Raw genomic sequence first — 27,795 nt, 5'->3', positions numbered from 1 at the left:
CGAGTGGATAACCTATTCCTACCATATGTTAACATTATGCCTGACGACGGAGTAACTTATTAAACGTGTTTCTACTGTACAGCTAGCGTTCAGCATGTTAGCCGTTCTCCAGCATCAGCATGACGTGAACCAGATGGAACTTTTCCAGCTCCGTTGGCCAGACGCTCTGATACGTTTTAAATAAGTAAGTGATACGCTATCAATGTTTGACATACGTATAATAATTTGCTATGTATTCGTTATATATGCGTCAGCTACAACACCGCTGTGGAAAAGTTGGACGTATTTGGACTCATGACACATTTTTTGCTAATTTTCATACACGCCGGCATATTTCTGCCATACAGAACTGTGTATGTCTGGCGTGTTCGGCGTAACGTCTGCGTCCTTCAAACGATCACAATTTACCCTTAATTTATATCAACGTATTGCCGATATTTCATATACGCCAGCATACGTTTCTGTCATACGGATATGTGTGACAGGGCCTTTAGTTTAGTATGCTAGCATGGTGTCATTTGCTAATTAGAACTAAATACAGAGTACCGTAAATTTGACTGTAAATTTGTGTTAGATGAAAAGTCAGGGGAGGATTGCTATACCCAGCGCCTTGTTACTATTTAGCTAAATAGTTGCATTCCCAGAAATGTGAAGAAAAAAAAAAGCTCTCTGAGAATCGCTTTTCATTGGCTTCACCCACTTATAAGTAGTTTCCCCGTCTCTGTTGTAGCTGTACTTCCTTTTATTGGTGGTAGTTTCCATCATATTCTAAATCTGCATAGCTTGGGACTTTGGGTTGAGTGACTCGCAATTTTCCCCATCGGACATAACGTAGCAAAGTAGTGACAGGTTGACCTTCACTTGACGTCACTTTTGAACAGTTTGACATCAAACACAACCTGGGGATGACGTCCTTCCCTGCATTCGCCACAGCCATTAAAAGTCAGATTGTGTGTGTGTGTGTGTGTGGACAAAAGTGAGCTGAGACACTTTGGTGTAGCAAGCTTTATTGAAGGAGCTCTTGCAACAGTACTGAGGTTTTGTAACCTCAGGTGAAAATATCTTCTTTAACAACATGGGTTGATACACTGAGACTAATAGCACCACAGATAATAACAACAGTGCAGTGGCTCTCGGCCACTGACGACAACACAACTGAAGGTGTGCAACATAACAGTTGAGGGGATCTATGTGTGTATGTGGGTGTGAGGGGCTCACAGTACGAGTCCCATTGGGTTTCTTTTCCAGCCTTCAACCACAACAGATGTTTTCCTACCTCACTGATGAAGCACCACGGTGTGTGTATGTGTGTGTGTGTGTGTTTGACAGAGGCCTCTCTGAACAGGTTTCTGTCAATCTGTCATTTGAACCAGTGACCTCAGCATAACTGTTTATGGAACAATCGCCCAAGGCTACACATAAAAAAATCACCTTCACTCACATATATAATTGATGATCACACAGACGTGCTCACACACACATACAGCTACACTCACTCGGCAGAACCACACATGTTGAATCCAGCGGTCGTGTCCTCATTAGTACCAGGTGAAGTGTCTGCCTGATGTCATGTCCTGTTTTCCCTGTAGGTTTGGTGATCTAATAGAGCTTTCAAGTGAGTTTGGATGTGAGTTTTCACCAAGTTTGGAATAATTCATGGCTTTTCCAAATGTCCTTTTCAGTATGTTATATCGGGGGAAAAACCTAAAATAAAGTTGACTGGCCAATCATGCGCCTGACATTCCAGATTAATAATCATTTAGTTACAACAAATCATTTGTATGTTTTCAATCCACAGCTGTGGTTGGTTTGCATAGTAGCAAAGTTGTGACACCACATATCAGACACCACTTGAAAGAGTGGATAGAGCTACAAAAATGAGTCCATATATAAAAAAAAAAAAAAAAACACACAGATCCTTCAAATGGCTGGAGCTCCAGTCCTGGAGAGACAAGAGAGTGTTGCCTTGATGAGATATTTTTAACTTACACTAGTTAGTTATAGCAAGTCCGAGCACGGGTTCAGACTAGCTTAAAGTGATGCAGGGATGCAAAATACCTGAGTGGAAATCAGCTCAATGCATTTAAAGTAAAATATTTAGTTAAGTTGTGGCCATTACTGATGGACCAGAGCAACCCCTTGTGACTTGGGACTTCTTTACCCTGAACTTTGCCTGCCAGACAGCACCTCCAAATTGTGTACTTGTAACAGTAAACTCTAAAAGTTGTTGTTTAGGTTAGCACCACTTTGGTTATAGACTTCTCAGTATAGGAGGTGGAAATTGTACACAGCCTTGAAGGCTCACCTCAGGGTAAAATAGTCCAGACAAAATTTCATGAAGACATTTTTGTTCGTCTGCCATGTGACATACTCGAACACAGTGTATGGTTGATGAGTGAGAATGAATATTCATATTGGGACTAAAAATAAAGCGTGTTGGTCCTGTTGTTCGGGGCCCCTGCACTCAGGGCATGGACACCCTGCGGGAGACGGTTTGGTGGAAGACCCCGCGGAGCAGAGAGGCGTAGTCTGGGACTCGGAACAGGTGGCGCTGGGCGTAGGAGATGTCGTCTTGCCGCCCCCTGCTCACTAGCGTGCGCAAGTTGGCCTCATTGACTTGGCTGCCTACGGTGATGACAAAGAGCTCCACCCCGGCTTCTGCCACCTCACGAGCACGCTCCTCCAGCAGGGGCCCGGTAACGGACTGAGACCTGCCGTCAGAGAACAGCACCAGCTTCTTCTTGCCTCCCGATGCATCCCCGCGGCCACGCAAATTCTTAATAGCAAATTCCATGGCCTCTAACACGTTGGTGCCGTCATTCTGGAAGGCCGCCTGTTCAGTTTGATAGGTCAACATGGTCAAATTGGCAGTTGGCGCCTGCTCCATGCGGGAGTTTCGGCTGTACTGGGCCACACCCACTTTGACAGTGGCACCTCTCTTCCTCTCGCCAGTCAGAAAACGCTCGGCCAAGCGGGTGACAAAGGTCTTGCTGGTCTCGAAGTTCTTCTGGCCCACACTGGCCGAGCTGTCCATCATAACCAAAATATCGGCACTTTCAGAGAAAGAGACTGTAACACACACACACAGACACAATACATCTGATCAACTGTTTCCAGTGGTTCTGTAAATGACAGACTAGAGAGATAACAAGGAGCAAGACAAGACAACCAAAGAGCATTTATACCATTTTCAATTCACTCGTAGATTTTACGAGTTTAAATTATTGGCTGTTTCATGTTTTATTTCAACCGTCTTAATCTGCTCATTTGAATGTACTAAGAACAAACATAAACAGAATGTGGGAAAGGGCACAAAGCTGTCACCATAGCTATAAATGACTAACTGGGTCAACAGCAGTAAGATAAGGCAAACATTAAAAACAGTGAACCAGATATAAAACTATATAAATATATATATATAAAACACACTTACTGGGACATTTGTAGTCTGGGCACCTCTTTTCTGAACGAGAGAACAACAAGCATTTCTAAGTCAATTTATTGAGGATTGGTTTAAAATATTCCCTTGATGGAAATGACCAACGATGTGTGTGTTTGCGTGTGTGTGTGTGTGTGTGTGTGTGTGTGTGTGTGTGCACTTATGTGTATATGTTTACCTTCACAGATTCTGGATGTGAGGTTCTGCAGGAAAGAGTCATCCAGCAGCTCGGCGTAGTTGTCCAGGACAAAGGAAAAGCCTGGTTTGGGATCACTCTTACAAACCAATTCCCCAAGCTGCTCGTGGTTGGGCTCGCGGCCGGAGTAGTCCTTCACTCCTAGCCCACCCACCTGGAGAGGAGGACAGAGCTCTCAGTTTAGCGGGTAATTCCTTAATTCAGTTTAAGTGGCAATAGACAACCTATTTGCTCTAACTTATCATTATGAAGTCAATGTTGCTGGGAAAATGTAATGACACCATGCAATTCTGTCCTCCGGGACAGGATCTCCCGGGAAAAGGAAGGCTTGACTTACAGCACAGAAAGGAAGAGGACATAATATTTATGAAGTAAATAATAATAAGGAGGCTCTGTAGTTGGAACCCAGAAGGCAAACTCTTAATTGCTCCCACATTGTCAATGGCAGCACAGCTACACTCCTTCCATTCTTACCTTTCAAAATAAAAGCTCTAAACATATACATTACATCACTGTGTACTAGAGAGCATTTTACTAAGAGGCAACATAATAGCTTGCAGTAGCTATCCCCAGGTAACACCGGAGTATTGTAACTGTTGAATCTCAGTTCTACCAGCCTCATTGACGGAGGAGGCAAAGAAGGGACACCCAATGGCCGAGTGCTTATCGCTAAAGGTTTAACTGTGTCTATCTAGGTGTACTGTACTCACCCGGAGTTGTTTCCCACAGAGTACGTTGAGGGGAACCTTGTCCCTGGAAATATCAGAACGTCCGTCTGTGAGAACGATGACGATTTTGTTGTCGTGCGTCATAAGGTTGATTGTGTTGGACAGAGCAAAATCAAGGGCCTCGCCTGTGTACGTGGCCTCAGCCAGCCATTTCAAGTCTCTCACTGTCCTGTACACATACACACACACAAACATATCATGACACAACAATCAATGGCTTTAAAAAAAGAAAAGAAAGATATCCGAGTCGTGTTTTAATCTGGGAGCGGGGGGGAATGGTTAGCTCCCAAGATAAAGTTTGAAATTCACTTATTTATGTTCAGCATTGTGTACCAATCCATCCAAGAAACAGCTGGATTTAGTTTAGATCTCAACCAGAATGGATCAGTCGTTGGTCAAGATATAGAATCAATGTGTAAGAAGATGTCCACAATCATGTGTTTATCCTTCCGTCCACACTCGCACGCATTTACAGCCAAAAGTGAGGCTTTTTAAAAACGGTGTCAAACCTCAGCAGAGAGTTGGCAGTTTCAACCCGAGAACGCCATCATGGATGCCCTTTATTTTATTGTAGGTGTTTTCAAAATGACGCAGCTTAGTTTGCATGTAGTAAAATCTTCTCATAGAAATTATTCAACATTTTTGGAAATACATCTCTTTCATCAGGTTTGTTCCAAGAGTTAGATAAATAGATTACTTCTCTCGTGATGTTCAGAGGATTTCTGATCTCGTGTCATTCTTGGATAATAAGTTACTTTATTTGCTTACTGACTTTTGTTAAGATAGGCTGAACAATTTCTCCAAAGAGGGATGTCCTCACTCTTAATGAGACAGCAAACAGAAGAGACAGCATTGGTGAACATACAAATACCTAATATTGATTTAGTAAATTAGCAACTGCACTGATTGCTCTTGGAGAGAATCAGGGTCTTATTACAATAATAAAACGCTGATGTAGAGGATGTAAGCAGAAACTGAACCAATTAAACAAACCTCGGCAGTATACAGTCAAAAAGCAAAGCAGGCAGGGCTGTGGTTGCGTGCATGTGAACTCACTGTTTAAATGCGGTGAGGCCGAAGCCGGGTCTCAGTCGGACAACTTCTTGGGCTTGTGATCCGCTGTACTGGACTACACTCAAGCCGGACTCATTACCTGCAAACTGCAAAAGAAAAGCATTGCATGGTGACCGTGTGTTTTGGTCTGTGTGTGTTATGTTATGTGTTATGTCAACATTTCTGCGTCCCACCCATCCTGACTAATTATATCCAAACTCGAAGAGGAGAGTCATTGGAGAGACATAAAAGCAAGTTCCAAAACCCGAGAGAATATCTTTCATTCACACTTTCTATTTTGAGGTCTGTTCTCAGGGCAGCATTTCCTAACATCGCTAAAAACATTTCTTGCAACATTTTTTGCAACATTTTTTGGTGTCATTTTGAATAAACAACACAATCCACAAAGGTCAAATGCCGGTTATGCTACGGAGGCTAGGCCAAGATGGATGAATATGAAATACAGTGGCGTCAAACGTGAAAACCTGAGATAAATACGGAGCAGGACGTTACCTTGAGTTGCTGGTCTTTGGACAGTCTGTCAATGATTGAGATGATAAAGTCTTTGGCGAGAGCAAAGTTTGTGGCACCGATACTCTCTGAGCTGTCCACAATGAACGCCAGGTCCATCGGTGCACACTTACACTCTGGAGACACAGACATAAACAAAATTACAGAAAATAACAATAGCCATGGAGCATTAGAAACAATTATGATGAAGGCAACTTGAGCGCAAACTTACCACAACAAGCTGCGGCGTGTTTAGGAGAGGAAGGAGGAAAAAACACAAATCAGAGTGAATTAACTGTGCAGGACGTAACACAATATAACCTGCGTAACCCTCACATTCTTCAGGTTTCCATTACATGTTTGGCTAATCAGGCATCGAGTTGAAAAGGGCAAAATGTTTAACGTATAGTACATGGGGCTTCATTTCTGCAAGTTGAGCGTTAAACTTACAGCAGAGCTTCATGATGATATCCAGAATCTCACATTCCTGAAAAGAGAAGTGGAATAAATGTTACAGAATAGCAAGGCCCCTTATCACGTTACATAACCTAGTGTAGACGAGACTGTTTCAAGCTGCTCCAGAATAAAGAAATAAAACATGACAGAGGACTGGTTGGTAAAAGGCTATTAGTTTTTTGTATTTAGGAAATTGAATGTGTGGCTTTGGACTGAACATACAGTATCAGTTTCAGAGTCAAAACTAGCATGTGCCTCAAGGGGGAATTAAGTCTGTTGTGTTTAGCCGACCTGTTCTGTGGCAAAAATGAGGGCGAGAGTTCAGTTTAAATGGACTGATTCAATACTTTTTATACTCACATCAGTTCCTGGTGGTCCAGGAGGCCCGTCAGGTCCCTGAAGAAAAAGGGAGAACGAGTGAGAAAAGAAGATATGGGGACTGAGTGATTCATCCCCCTGATAGATGTGCTTATCTGTAAAGAAAACTGGCCGGACAAACGTTTATCCGGTCTGACTTCCTTCAAGATGACAGAGCAAGAACTGGAAGACTCTTTTTATTTGAACTTGAATAAAAAAAAGAAAGGGTGATTCTTTGGAAAAACCATCACTCCTTTAAGTGCAAACCAGAATCCCTCAATCACAGAACCCACATCCACACCCACACATTTGTGTGCGCCGCTATCTTTCTGCAGCAACATGTGAATCTTCCAAAAGTTCACTGCCACAGCATTTAGTTGTTGTTTTTTCACTCGGCTGCAGGAAAACCATCTGTTTTGTTTTAACAGACATTAAACTCAGTTTAAGAGCATTCTTCACTGTGACAAAGACACCAGCATAGCTTGCATGTGTGTACACAGGCAGACACACACACGAGAGAGAGAGAGAGAGAGAGAGAGAGAGAGAGAGAGAGAGAGAGAGAGAGAGAGAGAGAGAGAGAGAGTGAAAGACAGAGAGAGAGAGGGCGAGAGAGAGAGAGAGAGGGAGACAGAGACAGAGAGAGACAGAGACAGAGACAGAGACAGAGACAGAGAGCAAAAGACAGTGAGAGAGAGAGCGAGAGCAAGAGAGAGACGGCTGTTAATTGTAGACGAGAGAAACTCTCCCGAGAACACATGACGCAAACAGTTCATACAGAAATATGCAGCAGAGACAAAAGCCAAAGCAGAGGCGGAAAGGAGAGAGGAGTAAAAAAAGGGAGGAGAGGGAGGAAGAGAGACAGAAAGTAGGGAAAATGTGAGAGGCTAGAGTTTGCGTACTCTGCCTTGGAGAACATGTCTCATGCACAGTGTTATATTTAGATCCAATCGTGTTCATCTTTTTCACATGATCCAATACCACAAGCTTTCACTGCCAGTTGTGGAAATGTAAATACGCCATCTTTCCAACAAACTGTGAGCCCCACTAAGGGAAGCCTTCTTTTATGTCTTTGCATGCGGTTTGATGTTATGTTGAGTGGTGAGGTGAGCTTAGCTCGGTTACTGGATATCTATGGGATCAGTAGCACAGCGCTGGTTGATTTGTTCTTGTTAGCACAGTTTAGTAAAGGTCTTGTGATATTCTGTATTTCTATATTTAGTGTCAACAAATCTCATGAAAAGACCAAAACCAATGAGGAATCGATCGTTGGCACATAGCTGTTGTCCAAAAACTATTAAAAACCCATCAGTAGGCTACAAAATAACACCAAATGTGTATTGATCTGCAGTTTAAGATAGTTCCCAACAAATACACTGTTTTCTGATGTTTGAGTAATACCCGCTGAAAACTATAATGTCCAGCTGTTTTAGGAAAGGATTTTGCCTCCCAAATGATTATTTTTTGGTGTTTTCATGAGTTTTGTGTACACATGGTTTTGGAATATTGCCAGAATGATCCTTTAAATGCATGCACATTCTAAACAATTGCATATTGTTTTTGTCACTGTGGCAGTGATTCATCTGACATTTGTTATAATCTCACTGATTTTGAAAGAGTGGCTTCATAAATATATAAATGTAATTTTCAATCGTGCTAAACCAGGCTTATCTAACACACACACACACACACACACACAAAATCAACTCATGCTGGGGCTCCATGGTATTCTTACCGGTCTGCCCTCGGGTCCTCTGTGACCTTTGGCCCCCTTAGCTCCTGCAGGTCCTGGTTCGGTGTTCTGTGGAAAGAGAAAATTAAAGGAGATTGAGAGAGAGGCCCATACCTGTATTGAGTTTCTTCTTTTTTTTAAATAAATGTATCTCCTGGAAGGACACTTGTTTTAGTTGTACTGCAATGTTTTGTGCGGCATGTTGAATGTGTACTGCTGTAAACAACAGTCCCGGTCCGAGCGTAATTTGCAATACTTTCCAAGACAATTTGACAGAAGTGTTTTATAAATTAGGAAGCCTTATATGACTTATATGTGCAGTGCTGCTCATCTTCTAATCTTTAGCATCATGAGTGTATATGCAAATATCACATCCAAGGCTCAACTAAAATGCTTTTGAAAGGCATTGCTGCCTGTGCACCTGACTACACATGGACATAAGATGGAGATCAAGGAAAGCTTAAGGATGCCATTCATATGATGTCTGTGTTCAGATGGAAGAAACACTGAGTTTGGAGAAATAATCTGGACCAGGTGGTGGGGTAGCGTTGTAAATCTGGGTGTCATCAGCAAACAGCAGAATTTTAGATGAATTTCATCGAGGATGTTAAGAAACAGGGACATTTACAGTGAGACAAGTAATGGTCCCAACATGAAGCCTAGACGTACCCCTACTGGAAAGAATTAGACAATTACAGTAAATACAGTACAGTAAGTGTTTTAATATATTACAGTAAGTGTTTTAATATATTACAGTAAGTGTTTTAATATATTACAGTAAGTGTTTTAATATATTACAGTAAGTGTTCAGCGGTTGGGTTAGTTAAATTCTTCTATTACAGTAAATATAATTTAATTTCACAATTGCAATATATTGTGATTTGGAAACAGTAAACATAAAGTTTCTGAGTGGTTTAAAATGTGCAACCCTCATTTTCATAAATCTGAATTTAACTTTGATAATCTACAAAATGGGCATTTTAGCACAAGTCACTACTAAATCTCAAAGCAGCAGCCCCTCAGAGGCCTTTTAAGATTTAAAATAACACAGGGAAACCATTCTAAGGACACGTTTAGATACTGGTACTTCACTACTTAATCTTTTCCATTTTGGGAGACTTTATACTAATACACTGTATTCCAGAGAGAAATAGTGCACATTTTGTCATTAACTGCATTTATCTGGTGGCTGCAGTTACTTTGCAGTTTAATGTTTTTGCCTTGAACAAGTGAAAAGTTCAGTGTCCCTTTGACTAAAATGTTCAGCCAATAGTTCACTACATTTCATATAGGCCTATCTGAAAGGCTATATGTCATGAGATATATTGCATTTTAGAAATGGAATCAACATATTAAAACACTTTCAAAGGGTAGAGTGAGTCTGAGAAAAGCCTCTGAATCCATTTCAAATCCTAACTGAGGCCAGGTCTGGTCCTGTCTGGCTCGCTATCTACCACTCCAGTGCAGCAGCTGCAGGCAGAGAGCAGCCAAAGCCCTGCAGCTGCTGCACTCTGACCCGCTGCTGATCACTGTGAGATTAGAGTGTAAGTGTGGAGATTAAAGAGCGTAAACACTGTAAATCAATTTAGGAAATTATCTCATCTTTATGTTCCATGTTTCTACAGACGCTGTTACACACTTTAAAGACTTGTGGGCATCTTAATTTGAGAAAGACAGCTGCAGAGCATTTAAAATGGATGCAAAATGACTAATTCAGAGCAGACTCAGACTCTCTCACGAAAAACAACAAAATATTCTAAATTATAAAACATACATTTTCAAGAAAGAAACTTTTTTAATCAAGGAACCACACCGCTTCACTCTGCAGGTTTGAATCAACCTCCTCCACCACCTCCTCACTGTGGTGTGCGGTCCTTTTTTCTTGGAATATTACCCCCTCCCCCAGTTTTGTAATTTAAATAGATTTTAGATTTGAACTACAACGGCCCTAATACGCTGTTTTAGATTAGCAGCTGTTTTAAAGAACATATTTACTCACAACAGAAAGAGCTGCATGTATTCTCCTTATCAAAAGACTGATACTGTAACAGAAAGGTTTTGTCTAATCATCTCCTCTCTGCTCCAAATACATTTTGATTGGTAGCCACATAAATACTTTATGTGTAGCTCAACACATGCCAGACAGAAATGAGATGCTGTGAGGTCAAGAAGGACACAAATCACATTCACAACAAATACGTTTTGCTCTTTGATCCGAGTTAGAAGCCGATTTAAACCAGCAGATCTGCACTGCTGCTATACTACCATCCACCTAGAGTGGACGGTATGGAAGATAAAAGGAGGCAGAGAGAGACGGTAATGTCAACCACCTGGCTTTTAACACACACACATGCATAGTTGCTGTCAGCCTTGAATAAGAATATGCACACATGTGCACCTATACACACACGGTTCCAATTACTGCACATTCTCAACTTCAAACACTCTGATGTTAAGAACAAGGGCCGCATCCGCATCCACACACACACACACACACACACACACACACACACACACACACACACACACACACACACACACACACACACACACACACACACACACACCCTGACCTTGAGTCATACTTGACATAGCCAGATGTGACTGTTTGTCCTATCTTGTCAAATACGTGTGAATTATCATTCCAAAGTGTTTAAGCTAAGAAAATGGTTGAACAAGTCAAAAAGTCTGTCTCCACCTTTCTCTTCTCTGTCTTTACCTTCCTCTGCCCTATGGCCAGAGAAAGTGCAACCAACAAAGAACATGTCTGCACAGAGTGAAAATATTCAAACAATTTAAATTGGAAGTCCTGTCGCTCAAAATTCACAATGAATCCAGTGGCGTAAGATTCTCTGAACATGTTGTTGGCCAGTTTGATGTCTCATGATTTCAAGTCAAATTTATAACTGTTTCTTTCCACTGTACTGTCCAAAACAGTGAGCGGCCGAGTGTAAAACTTAAAACTGGAAACAAACAAGTGACTGTTCAGAGAAACAGATATAATGGACAGTTAAAAAGAGAAAAAAAGAGTTGGATGAATGCCTGTGGGGATAAGTGGAATGTAACGGATTCATTTTTTCCAAAGAGATCTCATTATGTATTTTTTATAAAGGACATGGTCATTGACTGAACAATGGGACATTTTTGGATATACGCTTATTCACTTTCATTCCGAGAGTTTCATGTAAAGATTGAGATCAATCTCATGTCATGTCAAGTTAGCTTAGCTTAGCATAAAGACGGGAAACAGCTAGCCTGGCTCGAGAGGTTACTGCTCCAGATCACAACTCTTCCATTGAACACTTTTTGTATGAATTATGTATGAACAAGTTCATAAGGTCTTAATGTCTTAATTAGTGAGCTTTAGAGGCGCAGGTAGGCAGGTTTCAGACAGACCTAGGCTGGCTGGTTACCCCTTGTCCAGTCTTTATGCTAAGCTAAGCTAAGCAGCTGCTTTCGGCAAGAAAGTGAATACGTGTATTTCCCAAATGGTCAAACTGTAAGAAAATTACATATATTTCACCAAAAGTACATATCCAGGAAATGTAAAAGTAGAGCCCCATCCGAGGACCATGTGGGTGATTTTGTATGTTTTAGCCCATTTACTTTACAATTCTGACAACCAAAGATTGTCAGAATAAGATTGTCAGTAATTCAAAGATTACCACTTGTTTATGAACTGATTGAGGCGTGGTATTAATAATTCATATTTCGTAAGAGAACCACTCTAGATAAAGTCAATGGAGCAACCAAAGAAAGATTTTGTGAAGAATCCAAGACGGTTTCCTCTAAACTGAAGTTTTGAGTTGGTGATATGGCTCTTTAAAATCAAGGTTTCCAGCCGTGGAATCAGTTACAGAGGTTATGACATGTTATCTGTATAGTGTAGGACGATGTCACTACTGGAAGTGGAAAATGTAAACATTGGGGCGACTGGGTGAACTATACTTGTGTGGAGAACACACATATAATCCTGCTCTGTGCTACAGAAACACACGTTTTTGATGAGTGGTAAACTGATCTGAAGCGGTAAATCCAAAGCTTACAAAGAGTGACTCCTCTTGAAGAAAGAGGTCAGGGTGCACTGATGGACAGATAAGAGAACGTGCAAACAAGTGTGTAGAACTGCTTATGCCATGAAACACAAACCTTAAAATGAAATAGTTTTAATGTAAACATGACCAACTGAAACCAGAGGTTAGAGTGTTAAAACGGGTACGCTATGGAGACACGGGTGATCTCACACACACACACACACACACACACACACACACACACACACACACACACACACACACACACACACACACACACACACACACACAGTGATGCAGTCTGTTAATCGTTTCTGCTCATTTCCTGGTATCCATGACAACGAAATATACACAGCTGCATCAGCTCAAAGCCCTCTTCCCCAAAGAAATACACACACACACACACACACACACACACACACACACACACACACACACACACACACACACACACACACACACACACCACTGTGATCAGTTCTACTAAAGAAGGCATTTCCAGCTGCAGAACAGAAGGAGAGTGTGAGAGCAAGATGGATGGACTTAAAAAACTGAGACTAAAGTATGTGAGGGACTAATGCAGGGAAACTAAAAGAACAACAGAAATTAAAAGAAGAAACAAATTATTATACTGTATAATATTATAGTTGTTAAGAGACAAATATGATATATAAATGTTTATAATGTAACTATGTAAATACGTCCATAAAACAAGAGACATGTGACATCCTGTCAGCGCTCTCTGCCAAGAAGGGATTGAGGAAAGATAAAATGAGATCAAGAGCGAGGAGAAACTGCAAAATGAGACAGAGGCACACTCACATCGGGGCCTGGATCTCCGGCATCTCCATCATCTCCTTTGGGTCCAGGGGTTCCCTTGCCACCCTGAAGGTCACACAGCAAATGTCAAGAGGACGTGACAATTTATTTCACAGTGTTGGCAGTGAACTTCAAACATGGATCTCATGTTCAGTGTTGATATGTAAATGTGGAGTGCTAGGAAGGCCAATCTAAGTCAGCTTAATTTAAAGCATCCTGAATATATATGGACACGTGTGCCCAATATCTGATTTCTAATAAAAGTTCAAATAGAAATTTGAAAGATAACTTACCGGCTCACCAGCGTCTCCGCGGGGCCCAGGATAACCCTTAAAAAAAAGACAGAAATGTTCAGAATCTACAAATGTACATGTATGTATCATACATGACATGCATTAACTACTATTAACACTTACCTGGAAACCAGGACAACCTGCAGTGCCATTTCCTGCCACACCATCTTCTCCCTGAAATTAAGAAATAGATACATTTACAGATCCATCCACACACACTCACACACACAAACTACACGGTAGGGATTATGATGGATGGCACACATCTGTGTCCCACACTCACTCTCTCCCCAATCTGGCCTCTGTCTCCCGGAGCTCCTTTGATTCCTCTCGGTCCTTTGGCTCCCTTGGTAATGAAAGGAATGATAAGATTAGAAACATATGAAATGTGACAGGACATGTGTTTGTTGAAAACATTTGGATGTTGTCAAGACTGTGTGTGTGTGTGTGTGTGTGTGTGTGTGTGTGTGTGTGTGTGTGTGTGTGTGTGTGTGTGTGTGTGTGTGTGTCTGTGTGTGTGTGTGTGTGTGTGTGTGTGTGAGTGTGTGTGGCCTACATGTAGCAGGATTTTTAATGGATTAAGTGATCATTGTCAATGATACCTGTTGCAGGTAATTGTTATCCGATTGCCTAGATCGTGTAACAATGTGTGTAATATACATAATTCATGATAATAATGGCTTTTTTTTTATTGCAGTAAACAGGACATTTTTATGGGTTCCTGGAGTTAAATCAGATGCTTTACAGTTGGCGCTTTAAAGTTGTTGGAATCACTGTTGTTTAGGCTTTTGAACGCAACTTATAATCTTACTTTATGCTTACACTTATATAGTACTAGTTAAGAATTAGTAAAAAACTAAACATGTCATGGGGTTTAACACTGAAAAGCTCTTAGTCAAATTCATTACTAATAAAAAAAGATAATAAAAAGGTTTTCTAATACTGCTTACTCAGCTAATCTTCATGGGAGTGGGCGTTGTTTGAACAGATTTCATTAACAGTGACCGAACAACAGACCAACTGTCATGAGGCTCTGATTCAAACATCGCTCAATCCTGATTGGTGCATAAAAGTATCTGACATCACCTTTTTCCAACTGAGCCACGCCCACTTTAAAACATGTGAGAAGAGGTCCGATAAAAACACAAATACAAACATGTGTCATGTGAGATCATCAACTAATTGTGTTTTAATGTATCATATCACTAATCGCAAGAAGAAGTGTGTTTTCAAGGCCTTTAAGTACATGTATTCTCATCAGTAACCCATGTGTGTGTGTTTGGGTCCTGTTGGACTCACTTCTGGTCCAGGTGCGCCTTCATCTCCTCTGTAGCCAGGAGACCCGTCCCTGCCAGGCACACCCTGGAAAACAACAACACCATTAATGAGACACCGTTAAAACACGCCTCCGACAAAAACAACCACATAAATCACACTGGAAAAATCTGGCATCGGACTTTGACATCATTTCGAACCAACACAACCTACAACACAAAGACAAAGTAGGCACTGCTGCACGTTTGGGACATTTTTCAAGATTCTTTCTATGACTGTATTCTGGTCATACCCTGCACTAAATGGGTATCCCCTGTAGTACTTGCTAATAACTTTTGAGCACCATATGTTTCAAAATAAAGATTAGATAATTGTTATAGTTAGCATTCAACAACTACAGTTGCCATGAGTCTTTGGCATAGGCGTGCTGTGTAAAATGTGATTGCTAATAGAAGCTAGCCTGAAATTGTCTCAACCTGAAGCGTTACTTAATATGAGGCTGAAAATCAGTTTTTTTACTGTATACATGTAGCCCCGCCCTAAAGTATAACCTGCTTTATCGTCTATTTTACTCTGAATGGGAACATCATTTTCATGCTGTATTGAAGAAGACTTAAAACTAGTGATTGAAACCATAATCTCTTTAGGAAAATGTTTACTGAGGTGATAAATCAAGTGAGAAGTAAAGTCCTTTTCTCATAGACCTCTACATAATCGGCCTTCTTTTTCTTGCCCCCTGCTGGCCATTAGCGAGAGTGCAGGTTGAAGGCTCTTCCGCATTGACTTGGATCACATCAGTGGTCTGATGTCCAACAGACCTGTAACCATCGCCAACAGTGATGCGACTGTGTCCTAAAGTACAACCGTACATCATGCAGCGAGGTGAGAAGTTAAACGCCTAGAGGTCACTAAAATCAGGAATTACAGACCTCAGTTTAATTATAACTTTGGGTAGCAGCATCCATGCTACAGTAAATGAATAATCTATAATAATTTTTGGACGTAGCCTATGTTTTGTTTTTTTCAGTTTAAGTGTCCTGAGTAAATTAAATATAGCCACCATCAGATACAGACCATAGTTTGTCAATATGTGATCAATTTAATGAATGAAATGTCCACAGATATGCAGCTAGCATCATGCAGTACAGCTTCCCATTTGCCTGTTTTGAAGTTAAAGTTCCACACCGTTTTTAATATGTTAACGCAACACTCCAACATTTTATATATAACAGTTGTTTGTAATCAGATAAGAAGATCAGTACTAATGCCATCTGTGTGCATTTGTGGCTGAGACTGAGAAATGGTCTGCCTAGCTTAGCACAGATTGGAAGCATGAGGAAACAGTTAAGTGTTGAAGTTAGAAAAGTGAAAAAAGTACTCCTTCCAAACCTCCAAAGTTGTCTGTATCTTGTGCATTTCACATCAATGTATAGAAATGGAAACAAGGCGTTGTAGTTAATAGAAGGAGTTAACTTTTGAATTGGTGCTATTTCCTGGCAAACAGCTGGGTCCAGCTGCTGCATGCTCAGTCTTGACCTTATAATGAAGTCACACTGTTAAAATGGAAGAAATCCTTTCAATGTAATGATAAGTAGGTAAATAGGAAAGTTTTAGAGTTCTTGTGAGCCAAACCCTTTGTTCGACTGTTTGCCCCGCTTCCAGTGTCTACTAAACTGGGCTAAATCAAAACCGGACCTATCTATGTACTGGATGTGCAGAGTTTACATTAATATTGCTTTTCTCATCTGACTCAAGTTAAGACAGTGGCTAATATGTTATAATTAAGTGGTGTACACACATTATACATCATACTATGGCTCTTTCAATGAGTGCAAATGATACAGTTTTTCCAGAGTGCATGAGGTAGGCCCAACATGTCAGTTATTCCGTGTTTTCTGTATTCTTCAGTTCTTTACTATTCATTAAACATTCAACAGAAAGCACAAAAGAACCATTGAAAGTTCTGAAATCACGGAGGTGACCACGACTAATGGTTGTAGCGTATTATTATTATTACACTGCCTAGTGCCCTATTAAGAAAAACCATACTGAGGCTTTGGCTCGGGCGGACGGAGAGAAGAACTGAGTCAGAGGGGAAAGAGTGAGCGCTGATGTTCTCAGGAGGAGTGAAAACTGAGAATAAGAGGGGAGACGGAGGAGTGGGCAGCACTTTGGGGAAGTAGCCAGGTTTGCCTCTGTTTAAACTTCTGCCCAATAAAGCTTCTCCCCCTCAACATGAAATATGTGCTCAAACGTGCACACACACTAGGAAGCATGCACAACTCCACCATCACTTTTCCTCTCCGGCATGGAAAAATAGGATGCTGCCAGAGAGAAAAGTGGATGATTCGCCTCCTGAAACTCTACACAACTGGCTCAACTAACAGTGGTACTGTAGCTCCCGTGTGTGTGTTTCTATGTAAATGCATGTGTATATTTGAGTGTGGCTTACAGGGTCTCCATTGGAGCCAGATGAGCCCTCCCGCCCCTGCTCTCCACGGGGTCCTGGCTCCCCCTGGCAAGAGAAAGAACAAATGTATAAAGCTAAAGGCGTTCAAGACAGTTACAATAGACAAGGGACGCAGACAGAGCCAAGTATTAAACAAAGTTAGATCAGTAGGAGTACATGAGGATTACTTTATGAAAACACTTTTCCATTAAGGCCAGTGTGGTTGCAGTTGACTTGATACAAATGCCAAACAGCTTTTTTCCATGAAATATTAGGGAGAAGTGCTGAAATCAGACTGACCCTGAGGGACTGCTCTTCTTCCCCCCTCATCATCCTTATCATCACTTACCAATTCTCCTCTACGGCCTCTGTTTCCACGGGAACCTTGCTCGCCCTTCTCTCCAAATTGTCCCTACAAGGGATTTTAAAGATGTTAACGCATAATATGGCAGCTGTCACACACTCATTTAAAGTCAATATGAATTTTATTTACGGTCTCGCCGCGATTTCCATCCTGTCCAGGTGCACCCTGAAACACACACACACGCACACAGCAGGATGTTAAGACGAGCCATTAAAGATCACAAAGTTGATGTTTCTGTCGTTGTCAGGAGGTTCATCGCTTACATCGTCGCCGCGCTCTCCTTTGTCCCCGTTGTTTCCGCGAGGGCCCGCCACACCCTGTCACAACACAAATATTTACACTCATCATATTTCCTGCTTTGTGTGATACACTTCTTACAGATCCGTCTCTTGTCATCATTCTCTCTGCACTGACTTACCGCAGGTCCCAGTGGACCGTAGTTTCCAGGCCTTCCTGGTTCACCATCTTTTCCAGGATCTCCCTGAAACACAATGTCATGTTACACCGAGACGCTTTTTGAGTAGTGGTGTAAGAAAATATCGATACGCTTGAGTATCACGATACTGTATCGATTCTCAAAAAAAATATATGTAACACCGTCATTTTTTTATTTACTTAATTTGTTTACCTAAAAAATCCTTAAATGATGAAGGCAAATGTTAATTCCTTTGCTCAGATTGCTAAACAAGTAGTGCTATGATGTTTGACATGTGAGGACTGTGATAAGTGCAAATGCGGATCCTACTGTTATCATTACATAAAAAAGTGAACTTTTTTTACTCAGATTTTATGCATGTGGTGGTTTATTCTTTATGCTATCACAGTTTTCCTAAAATAATATTTTGCTACCTATCGCTTTGCTTACAGTATCACAATATGATGAATTGTAAACTCTGAATCATGACACGTATCGTATCGCCAGATTCTTGCACAGACACATACACAGACCTAATAAAGTGTTCTTTTCATATCTTACGTTTCCTCCTTTCAGTCCATAAGGACCGGAGTCTCCCTTTGGTCCAGACTCTCCCTGCAGGCCCTGGAAGCAGAAAACACAGAGACAGTCTCAGTACATGATCACAAGCAGCTGAAGCCACAACGCTCAATCTCGGGGGCCCGCGTGCATGTGCGCACATGTATGCGTGTGTTTGTTTACAGTATGACTATATGGCTTCATTTAAACAATCTGACAGCAGAGAATGTAAACGCAGCAGTGATTAAGAGCCATGGGGCTCATTCAGTCCGGTCCTAAGGGGGGGGGGGGGGAACCAAACGCAGGGCGGATGTTGGTCAGGACCGCATTGAGGGTGGCATTCCTAAACATGCAACTGTGGCTAATGGCAAATCTGTAAACAATGTGGCTGAGCCTCAGGCAGATACTGAAATGGACTGTTTGAGTGTGTACGTCTATTCAAAAGAGAGTTTAAGACACCAAAATGGAAAGCTACAGCTTGTGTGACCTAACACCTGCACATGTGCCTATTTGCAGTCGGCAAACCTGATGTCACTGTGTTAACGTCTGGGGATTGGTTCCCAGTGGTTGTCTGCAATGTGTGATATTAGTGAGTGGACACCAAAATGCAAGACTCTAACAGTGGGATTACTCTGAGATTGAGACGAACGACTCACGTCTGATCCGGGAGATCCTTTACAGCCGGGAAGACCAGAGAAACCATCCTCACCCTAATGAGGAAAACCAGAGAAACACATCTTCAAACAACTTTATCGAATCAGCAAAGGAACAGTCAGACAGAAGGAGGCTGTAATGTTTGGATGTTTGGGTCTGTAACTCACCTTGCGGCCATCGATTCCATCATTTCCACTTTGACCTTTGTCTCCCTGAAAATTAGCAAGAGATAAAAGAAGATGGAAAGCGTGAGTGAAGTAGAATAAGAATAATAATTCCACCAGCCACAGAGAGGGGAGCAGCCCTCTGAAGATCAGACAGATGTTAGAGGAGCTCACCTTGAAGCCTTTGTGTCCTCTGTCACCCTGCAGAAAACACACACAACGTTAGTCAGCCATGTCCACGAATTATACAGTTCAGCCATCCAGGAATATATACTGAATCTTGTTTAATTATATTTTTTGTGTTGTGATAGTACCTTTCCTCCCTTGCCACCACGGTCTCCCTGGAAACAGAAAAACACACGTGAGAATTGTCATCATTACACAAAGTGATCAGAGAGGAGGCGGGTAAAGACCTGGAGTCAGTGATCGTCCTCAGCTAAACAACATACCAAGATACAAATACGTTCAGGCTTACGTTTGTGAACAATAATGTTGTCAGTTTGCTTCTAAGCCACAAACATTTACGTGAAAATAAAAAGGTGGATAAAAAAAGGGCTGCGGACAAACCCTCCAAGAAAAGAGGACTGGACTGCAAAATGTCATTGAAACAAACTCAAGGAGAAGTTGACCTTTATCTTAAGACTGTTATATGAACAATATGTAAAACACTGGAAATAAATGACTTTAAAAAGACCCTGCTGCTGTTCCACAATTGTTCCGCCCATGTTGACTCAATAATTTAGCTTAAAAATATTAATTAGGGGTGTTACCTGTATTTACCATAACCATGATATGTAATAAATAAAATCTTGATATCGTGTTAATAAAACACTTACAATAATATCATGTAAATAATCCAGCACGCCACACACATAATATCAATTTGTTTTAAAAACATAAAATATGGATAATCCTGGTGTAGATGTGTTTAGGCTCCATTCAATTCCAACGTGACACTCTGTAACAGTATAACGGTGTATCATCCATAACTGCTAAATCTCTTTGGCATCCACTGATTCACATCTGGAACGGCTCTCCCGTCACTTTTAGGCCATGCTCCGGTACAAAGAATATGTTTGGTTCGGACTTCAGTGCACTCTACCTTCATTCCAGTGTAACCAACTGGACCAGGATCTCCAACGCTGCCCTGTAACATACAGATAGAAATATTAGATAATCTGGATGACACTTCCATCAAACCTGCATGACAAATCCAAAGAAATGTGAGGATTGCTTTGTTGGCATGCAAATTTGTAAAGATGGTGGAAATCACCTACCATGGCACCAATATCTCCTTTCTCTCCAGGCATCCCTGGTCGACCTGTTTCTCCCTGTAGAAAGGCATAACAGATGAGACAATGTAAAGTTCTGTGCATTTTGGTGCATTTGTCTGACAGCCATGTGCAACAAATTGGTCGCTTGCATATTATATCATCACACCTTAGAGCCAAGATCTCCGTTTGGTCCTTTAGGCCCTCCTGGAGCCTGCGGACAAAACAACAAGATACAAAAAGTGAAACAAACTGAAGTCGAAGAAGAATTTATGTTGTAATAACATAATAAATAGCATACTCACATTGCAGTCGAAAGAGCAACACTGGGGGAAAAAGAAAAGAAAGATTATAAACACTTCAAAGCAGGACAGTGTCTCTATTTAAGATATAACTGCAGTGGTTTTGTTTGAGATACACAAGAAGGCAAGATAGTGAATATCACCACAATCTCAGTTTGCTTTTTATGTGCTCATTTCAGCTTCCTGTAGCTGCTCCGCTAACCGCTCCTTGTTTCCTGAGTATTAGCGCGTTTAGGTTACCGTTGACATTTTTTAGCCATGTTGGCCAGTCTTTAAGATTTTTATGTATGCACATATATTGTAGTACAATTATGTATGCACAACTACTATGGGCAAACTCCTGAATGTAAAAGCAGTTAGCAAACACATTATTTAAAGAAATGTAATAATCTTACCATATCCTTTGTCTCGTTTGTCTGAAAACAAGGAAAGAAAACAGAAAGTTAGTTAAAAATCCAAATGTTGAATTGTGTTTAAACAGAGGAGAAGAGAAGAGAAGAGAAGAGAAGAGAAGAGAGGAGAGGAGAGGAGAGGAGAGGAGAGAGAAGAGAAGAGAAGAGAAGAGAAGAGACAGAATAGGAGGAGCTTCTTCGCTTCTTTTCTCGTAGAGATAGCGTTCTTCTAGATCTTCTAGTAAGCTCTCCCGCGCCTAATTTTCTTTCTCCGCTTCCTCTATCCTTCGCTTTCCTTCTCCCTCCTCTCCCCGTCTACTCTTTCTTTCGTCGCCTCTCTCTCCGCTCCTCTCTCTTTCTCTTCACCTCATCTCTTCCTTCTCTCTCTCGTTCCTCGATCTCTCTCTTCTTTTCCTATCGTCTCGTCGCTTCTCTCTCCTTCTCTCTTATCCGTTCTCCTCTCTCTCTTCTCTCTCCGCCCCCTCGTCTCGCCGCTCCTCTCCTCTCCTCTCTCTCCTCTCTCCCTCTCCTTTCTCTCGTCGTCTCCCCTCTCGCTCCCTTTCCTCGCCTCTCTCCTTCTCTCCTCGCCTCCGGCCTCTCCTCCCTCTCCGCGCGGCCCGGCGCCGTCGCCGCGCCCGCCGCCGTTCCGTCCGTACGCCGCGCCCTCCGCGCCGCGGCCGCGGCCCGCGCGCAGGCTCCGGCTGCGGCGCCGTGCCGCGCCCGGCCGCTCCTTCTCGGCCCTGCCCTCGGCGCCGCCTCCGCGCGGCGCGGCGCCGTGTCCCTCGCGCCCGCGCCGCGCGGCGCGCGCGCTCGCGGGCCGCGCCGCGCGGCTCGCCGGTCGGCGTCTCGTCGCAGAGACGCGACGCGCCGCGGCTTCCTCCGAGCCGGGCTCGCAGGCCGCGCGCCCGCTCGGCGCGCAGTGCAAGCGACTGCCAGCGCCTCGCCCGCGCCGCGCCCGCGCCCGCCGCTCTGTCGCGCGCCTCTCGGCGCTTCGCTCTCGGCCGCGTCGCGTCTCTCGTCGCCTCGCCGCGCCGGCGCCTGCTCCGCGCCCGCCGAGCGCCTCCGGCGCGGCGCGGCGCGCCCCGTGCCGATCGGCGCGGCGCGCAGAGAAGCCGCGAGCCCGAGGCGACTCGGCCCACCGGGCTGGCGTCTCCCGGCTTCCTCCTCCCTCCCGCTCTCCTCGCCTCCTCTCCTCTCCCCCTCTCCTTCTCTCTCTCCTCCCTCCCTCTTTCGCCCTCGCTCTCTCTTCCTCCTCGCTGCTCTTGCTTCATTTCTCGCGCTCGCCGAGGAGAGGAGAAGAGAGGGAGAGGATACATACGATCATATCAATGATGGTTCGAATGGTTTGCATCTTAGTGGATCTGGTGTCGTCTGCAGCAGTGAAGTTTTGTCTGTAGTTTGGATTTGTGGCAATGAGTGACAGCCTGGTGTCCTGGTAAAACATGAGATACAAACATCATCATCACGTGACAGCTACAACAGCACGACTGAGCTTTAAAAGATTATTTCTGTGACATTATAGTTTTCTGTTTAGACATATCCTAATGAGCCAATGTGTATGCATGTTGTTTGTCTTCCTGCTATTAGATATAACAGATATTATCTACAGTTAGATTTCTATGTAGAACATCAAAAACACCCACAAAAGGCTTGTTAAATCCATCATCTAGTGATTAGATTTATATTTGCACATTGTAATGTAGTCACCTTTAAGGACATAATGCATGGTTGTAAAAAACTATATGACCTGCAGAATGTTGTCTCGTAATGTGGAAATATATACAGACATATCAACTTTATTCACGTTAAGACACAACTTTATGTGTTCAAATTAATATGATGCGGTCAGTGGTGTGTGTGTGTGTGTGTGTGTGTGTGTGTGTGTGTGTGTGTGTGTGTGTGTTCTTGTAATTCTATCTTTGTGAGAACCACACAGACCTTCAGAGTAATGACATTTAAGAAATGTAGGTACATTTACTTTACCTTCAACTCACTTTGCTTCACTTCACTTGAATTTAACTACATTACGTTATTACGTTTGAGTCGCACTAGGAAGGGACCACTTCACAGTCATTTAGGACAGAGACCAATATCTCTTTCAATCAACACATGTGTATGTATATTCTGTATAAAGGATTGAATGAAAAATAAAATCTTAAAGCCCCTAAAAGCATGTATTTCTCTTTTTAATATTCCTGAATAAATAAGCTACTAATGGTAAAAAAGGAAAAAACATTTATATGTATTATGTTTGAGGAGTAATCTGCTTCATCAAGACGGTGTGGGTGTGGTTTGTTTAGATTTGATTGACAGTGACCACACAACCCAACAACTTTCATCAGATTCTGATGAAATCCTGATTGGTGAATTCAAATTTGTGAAATCAGTTTTTCCCAACTGAGGACAGAAAACAAACACAAACAAAGGAAATCTGCATGTGAAATAATCAAAACAGTTTGAACCATTATTCATATAACGAAACTGATTGAGAAAATATGTTTTGGTGTTGTGCATTTAGTTGCAGTGATTACATTTTGGGTTAGGGGCTGGTGAATTGATTTATTATGCTGGTCCTCACCACTATATAAGCACAAATGTGTGTGCGTGTGTGTGCGTGTGTGTGTGTGTGTGTGTGTGTGTGTGTGTGTGTGTGTGTGTGTGTGTGTGTGTGTGTGTGTTTAGTACCTCCTGGTCAGGTGAGATGGCGACAGCGAACACTTTGACTCCATTTTGCCTGGCTTCATTAGCAGCCTCCTGCACGCCTCCACATGGCTCTTTGTAACCAGTAATAGGATGGCCATCGGTCACTACCACAATGTACTTGTTCTCATGGTAGTGGGAGCCCCTGCATGCAGGCAGACACACAAATACACCCTCGGAAATGATATCACTTAATCTGCTGAAAAGTATGCGTGTTATTGTGTGTTATAGTGTGCGTTATTATTACGCAATGAGCAGCTCAGCAAGGCCCTTCTTGATGGCACAGTCAGTATAAGTGCCCTTGCCGATGTAGTCGATGCCCTTGATGTTAGCCTTCAGGGCATCACGCTGAGTTCTCAAGTCACTCAGCTGTCGCACAAGTTTGACATCGTCACTGTAGTGCAGTGCTCCTGAGTTCCACGTCAGGACGCGGTCACACTGGTGGTTCCTGGATAAAAAGAGGAGTTAAGTAGAGTAACAGTCATCTAATAGTACAGCCCTGAAGTCCACACAACATTAATATGCAACATGGTATAGACATGCAGTGGTGAAATGTAACTAAGTACTCAAGTACTGCACTTTATACTTCTAATCCACTACATTTTAGGACAAATATTATTATTGGTTAGTTATTAGACAGCTTTAGTTACTAGTCACTTTGCAGATTCAGACTTTACATAGAAAACCTATGATGAGCGAATACAATTTAATGCATTAGTATAGATCAAACTGACAGACAGTAAATAAAGTAGTTAAAACAATATAATAATAAAGTGTCAACATTTTATGACACTAACAGGGGCAATTCTGCTGCATATTGAAAACTTTACCTTTGACATTTTGTGGATAGTATTTCTGTACTTTTACCTAAAGGGTATAGTAACACCAAGGAGCAACCTCTGGGGCTGAAGAGTGAAGCCAGCGCAGAAGAGCCCAAAACTGCAGTTCCTCGATTGGCCACTTGAGGCTGGCTCCAAAAGGGAGTCAATACCCATGGACCCCCAAGTTAAAATAACATGTTTACAACCTGGTACAAACAAAGTTGACAACTGTTGGGGGTGAATTTATGACTTCCTGAGCAGTAAATTGCACGCAGGGCATCTTGCTGGCCAATGTGCGGGCGTTGGTTGTTGGGCTTGGTGACCTTTGTGCCCGCATCAGTCTACAACGTGATAACAGGAACTTTAATGTCCTTCATTACACTGAAACTCAAAATCCTGGAATACCGGACAGCGTTTTTCAACCAGGTGACTCTTTTTCGATATACCGATCTGACAGAACGGAGGACTGAACAAAGGAGGAGGCGTGTGTGCCATGGTGAATAAGCAAAAATGCACAAATTGAAACAGCTGATGGGATTACATTCTGCTGGAGTTATACCTTAAGATTTCATTTTGACAAATAAATTGATTGACTGACTGAAGTCCACCCTCCAGTTTTTTTGGTGAGTGATATTCCAGTTTTATTACATTTTTATGTTAGAACTAACTAGCAGGTTTTGGAATCTGGCTTGTTAGCTTAGCTCGTTGTACAGAAGACACTCGTCTAAGGAGTCGGTTGGTTATTTTTATCGACAAGTACATTACAACCAAGAATGTTTTTTAGCTAGCCAAAATTAGCACCCAATTAATATCAAAGTTTAAGTGAATTACAAACCAAGCTAGCAGTAGCTTTTGCTTGGTTTGTATGCTAACAGTACCTGGCAAACTCAAGGCTTCAACACAATTGGTGACATCACAGTGAACGAAGGTTCTTATATAGAGTCCAAGCTTAACATCAGGCTGAAGAAACACGATTCACTTCTCGGTGGTTAAAAGTTTTAGTCAGTGGTGGGTGTGGTTAGGTGTTGTGATGTCACAGTGTCCCAGAGTACACCTGTACTTCACTGCAGCACAGTCAGAAGTTAAACACTTTGAGACTTTAATGCTATTGCTAACATTAGAAGTCAGGGATCTGAAGGCTTCTTCCATCACTGCAGGTGTGTGTGTGTGTGTGTGTGTGTGTGTGTGTGTGTGTGTGTGTGTGTGTGTGTGTGTGTGTGTGTGTGTGTCTTACATTTCCTTGAGTTCATCTATGAAGGTAATGGTGAAGTTTATGATCTGGTCAATATAAAAGTTGGGAGGTTTCTGTCTGAGGGCGACACTCTCAGATGTATCCAGTACAAAGAAAAGGTCAACCGGACAATCTGCTCACAAAACAAACAAACAAACAAACAAAGATGGCTGTCAGCAAATATCATCCATTGATCGAGCATAACGCTAACAAAGAGTTTATGAACCAGTACATCTAAAATGCATTTATGATCATTCATCCATCCATTAATTCAAGTGATGTCAGCACAGGCATCACTACTGCAGCACTGGATGCCTACATGTACCTGATCCATTTATACAGGTAGACAGGTGCAGGCCTGCACCCATAACATGGCTGTATGCATATACTGTTCACGTGTACTATGACTGTTGCACAGCACCATGGCAGGGAAGCAGGCCTGAGGTGTCATCACCTGCTTCTTTGGTTCTTCTCCAAATGTATCACTTTGGTATCCACAGCACTAGTAGATCTTAGCCTGAATTACACCCAACTCTTACTATTCAAGCCCAATACACAACCATGGGACCAAACAAAGGCCTGCTCAAGGTATGCTAGGCTACTGTCATATTCTGATCTTACTTTCACTTATTTAATCTGTGCTGCTGATTTGTAAGGCTTCTCTCTTCGGGAAGTATGTAACCCAAAGACAAGGAACATCTGGACTATCTCTGGCAATAGTCAGTATATGAAATGTCGCATTCAAACACATACAAACACTTTGCAAGCAACATAATGCCATAAACATATGTTAGTCGAGCATTTCCTTGTAAAGTACAACACATTTTAGGCAAACTTACCCGCAAACTTTTTTTTTTGGATCTGCGTTTGCGCTCCGACCAGGACAACGCAGAGCAGCGCGAGGAGACCTCTGAGAGTCTCCATGGTTAAACTGCAAAAAAACTAAAAAGACACAACAAACCAATCCCGAGAAAAGCAAACACCGAACCACTCCGGCCCCAAACCGGGTACTTCTAAGCCGATTCGGCAAACTTTTGGTTATCCAGCGTTCCGCCGCAGTTTGTCCGAGGCGAGACACAGAGCGCGCAGAGGAGGACCAGAGCGCACCGGAGGGAGAGGAGGAGGAGGAGGAGGAGGAGGAGAAGGAGGAGGATAGAGTTCACGCGCTTTCACTGGGGGACGATTAGTAGGAATAGACTAGAATGCGCACGGACCAAAAGTTTACACAAAATCCCAGATATGCCTGCTTCCTTAAAAGGTCCACAGGGAGTGGACCAGGAATAAACAATACATCTGCTGAATATGAATCAAGATTTCGTTTCTTTCCTTAGCAGGAAAGAGAGTCCGCTTAGAAACTGATCTTGATTGTGTTTTAATGATTTCAGAACATGTATAATGTCAGCTTTCATTTTCACTGCATAAGATACCTAATAATAAACCATGTAGAAACTCAAGACATGTAACCGTGAATAGTTGCACACTGAAGTCACTTCATCAAACTTAATGTAAAGCAGATGACACATCGTGCACGCATTTTGTATTATTTTTGTAAAAGTCTCTCTTTTCTGTGGAAGACGGGGGTGGG

At 42.3% G+C, this 27,795-nt stretch overlaps 1 protein-coding gene across 1 annotated transcript; it reads right to left on the bottom strand.

Annotated features, from left to right (window-relative positions):
* Positions 1-990: 990 nt before the first annotated feature.
* col6a1 (collagen, type VI, alpha 1) lies at positions 991-27,346 on the bottom strand. The gene is made up of 35 exons (XM_029454017.1): positions 27,050-27,346; positions 26,214-26,343; positions 24,406-24,606; positions 24,144-24,303; positions 22,777-22,890; positions 21,462-21,482; positions 21,070-21,090; positions 20,934-20,978; positions 20,771-20,824; positions 20,596-20,640; positions 19,808-19,834; positions 19,668-19,694; positions 19,497-19,541; positions 19,332-19,385; positions 18,679-18,741; positions 18,121-18,183; positions 17,966-18,019; positions 17,832-17,867; positions 17,688-17,750; positions 17,342-17,404; positions 14,914-14,976; positions 13,898-13,960; positions 13,738-13,788; positions 13,615-13,650; positions 13,325-13,387; positions 8,472-8,537; positions 6,743-6,778; positions 6,377-6,413; positions 6,159-6,167; positions 5,930-6,063; positions 5,420-5,523; positions 4,346-4,532; positions 3,618-3,789; positions 3,434-3,463; positions 991-3,069 (listed from the first exon to the last, which is right to left on the bottom strand). Exons 1-35 carry the CDS (start codon positions 27,132-27,134, stop codon positions 2,465-2,467), a joined length of 3,027 nt encoding a protein of 1,008 aa, XP_029309877.1. The 5' UTR covers positions 27,135-27,346; the 3' UTR covers positions 991-2,464.
* Positions 27,347-27,795: the final 449 nt, after the last annotated feature.

Source organism: Cottoperca gobio, chromosome 17 (assembly GCF_900634415.1).
Source record: "Cottoperca gobio chromosome 17, fCotGob3.1, whole genome shotgun sequence".
Classification (NCBI taxonomy): Eukaryota; Metazoa; Chordata; class Actinopteri; order Perciformes; family Bovichtidae; genus Cottoperca; species Cottoperca gobio.
This window is presented reverse-complemented; position numbering and strand designations above follow the sequence as displayed.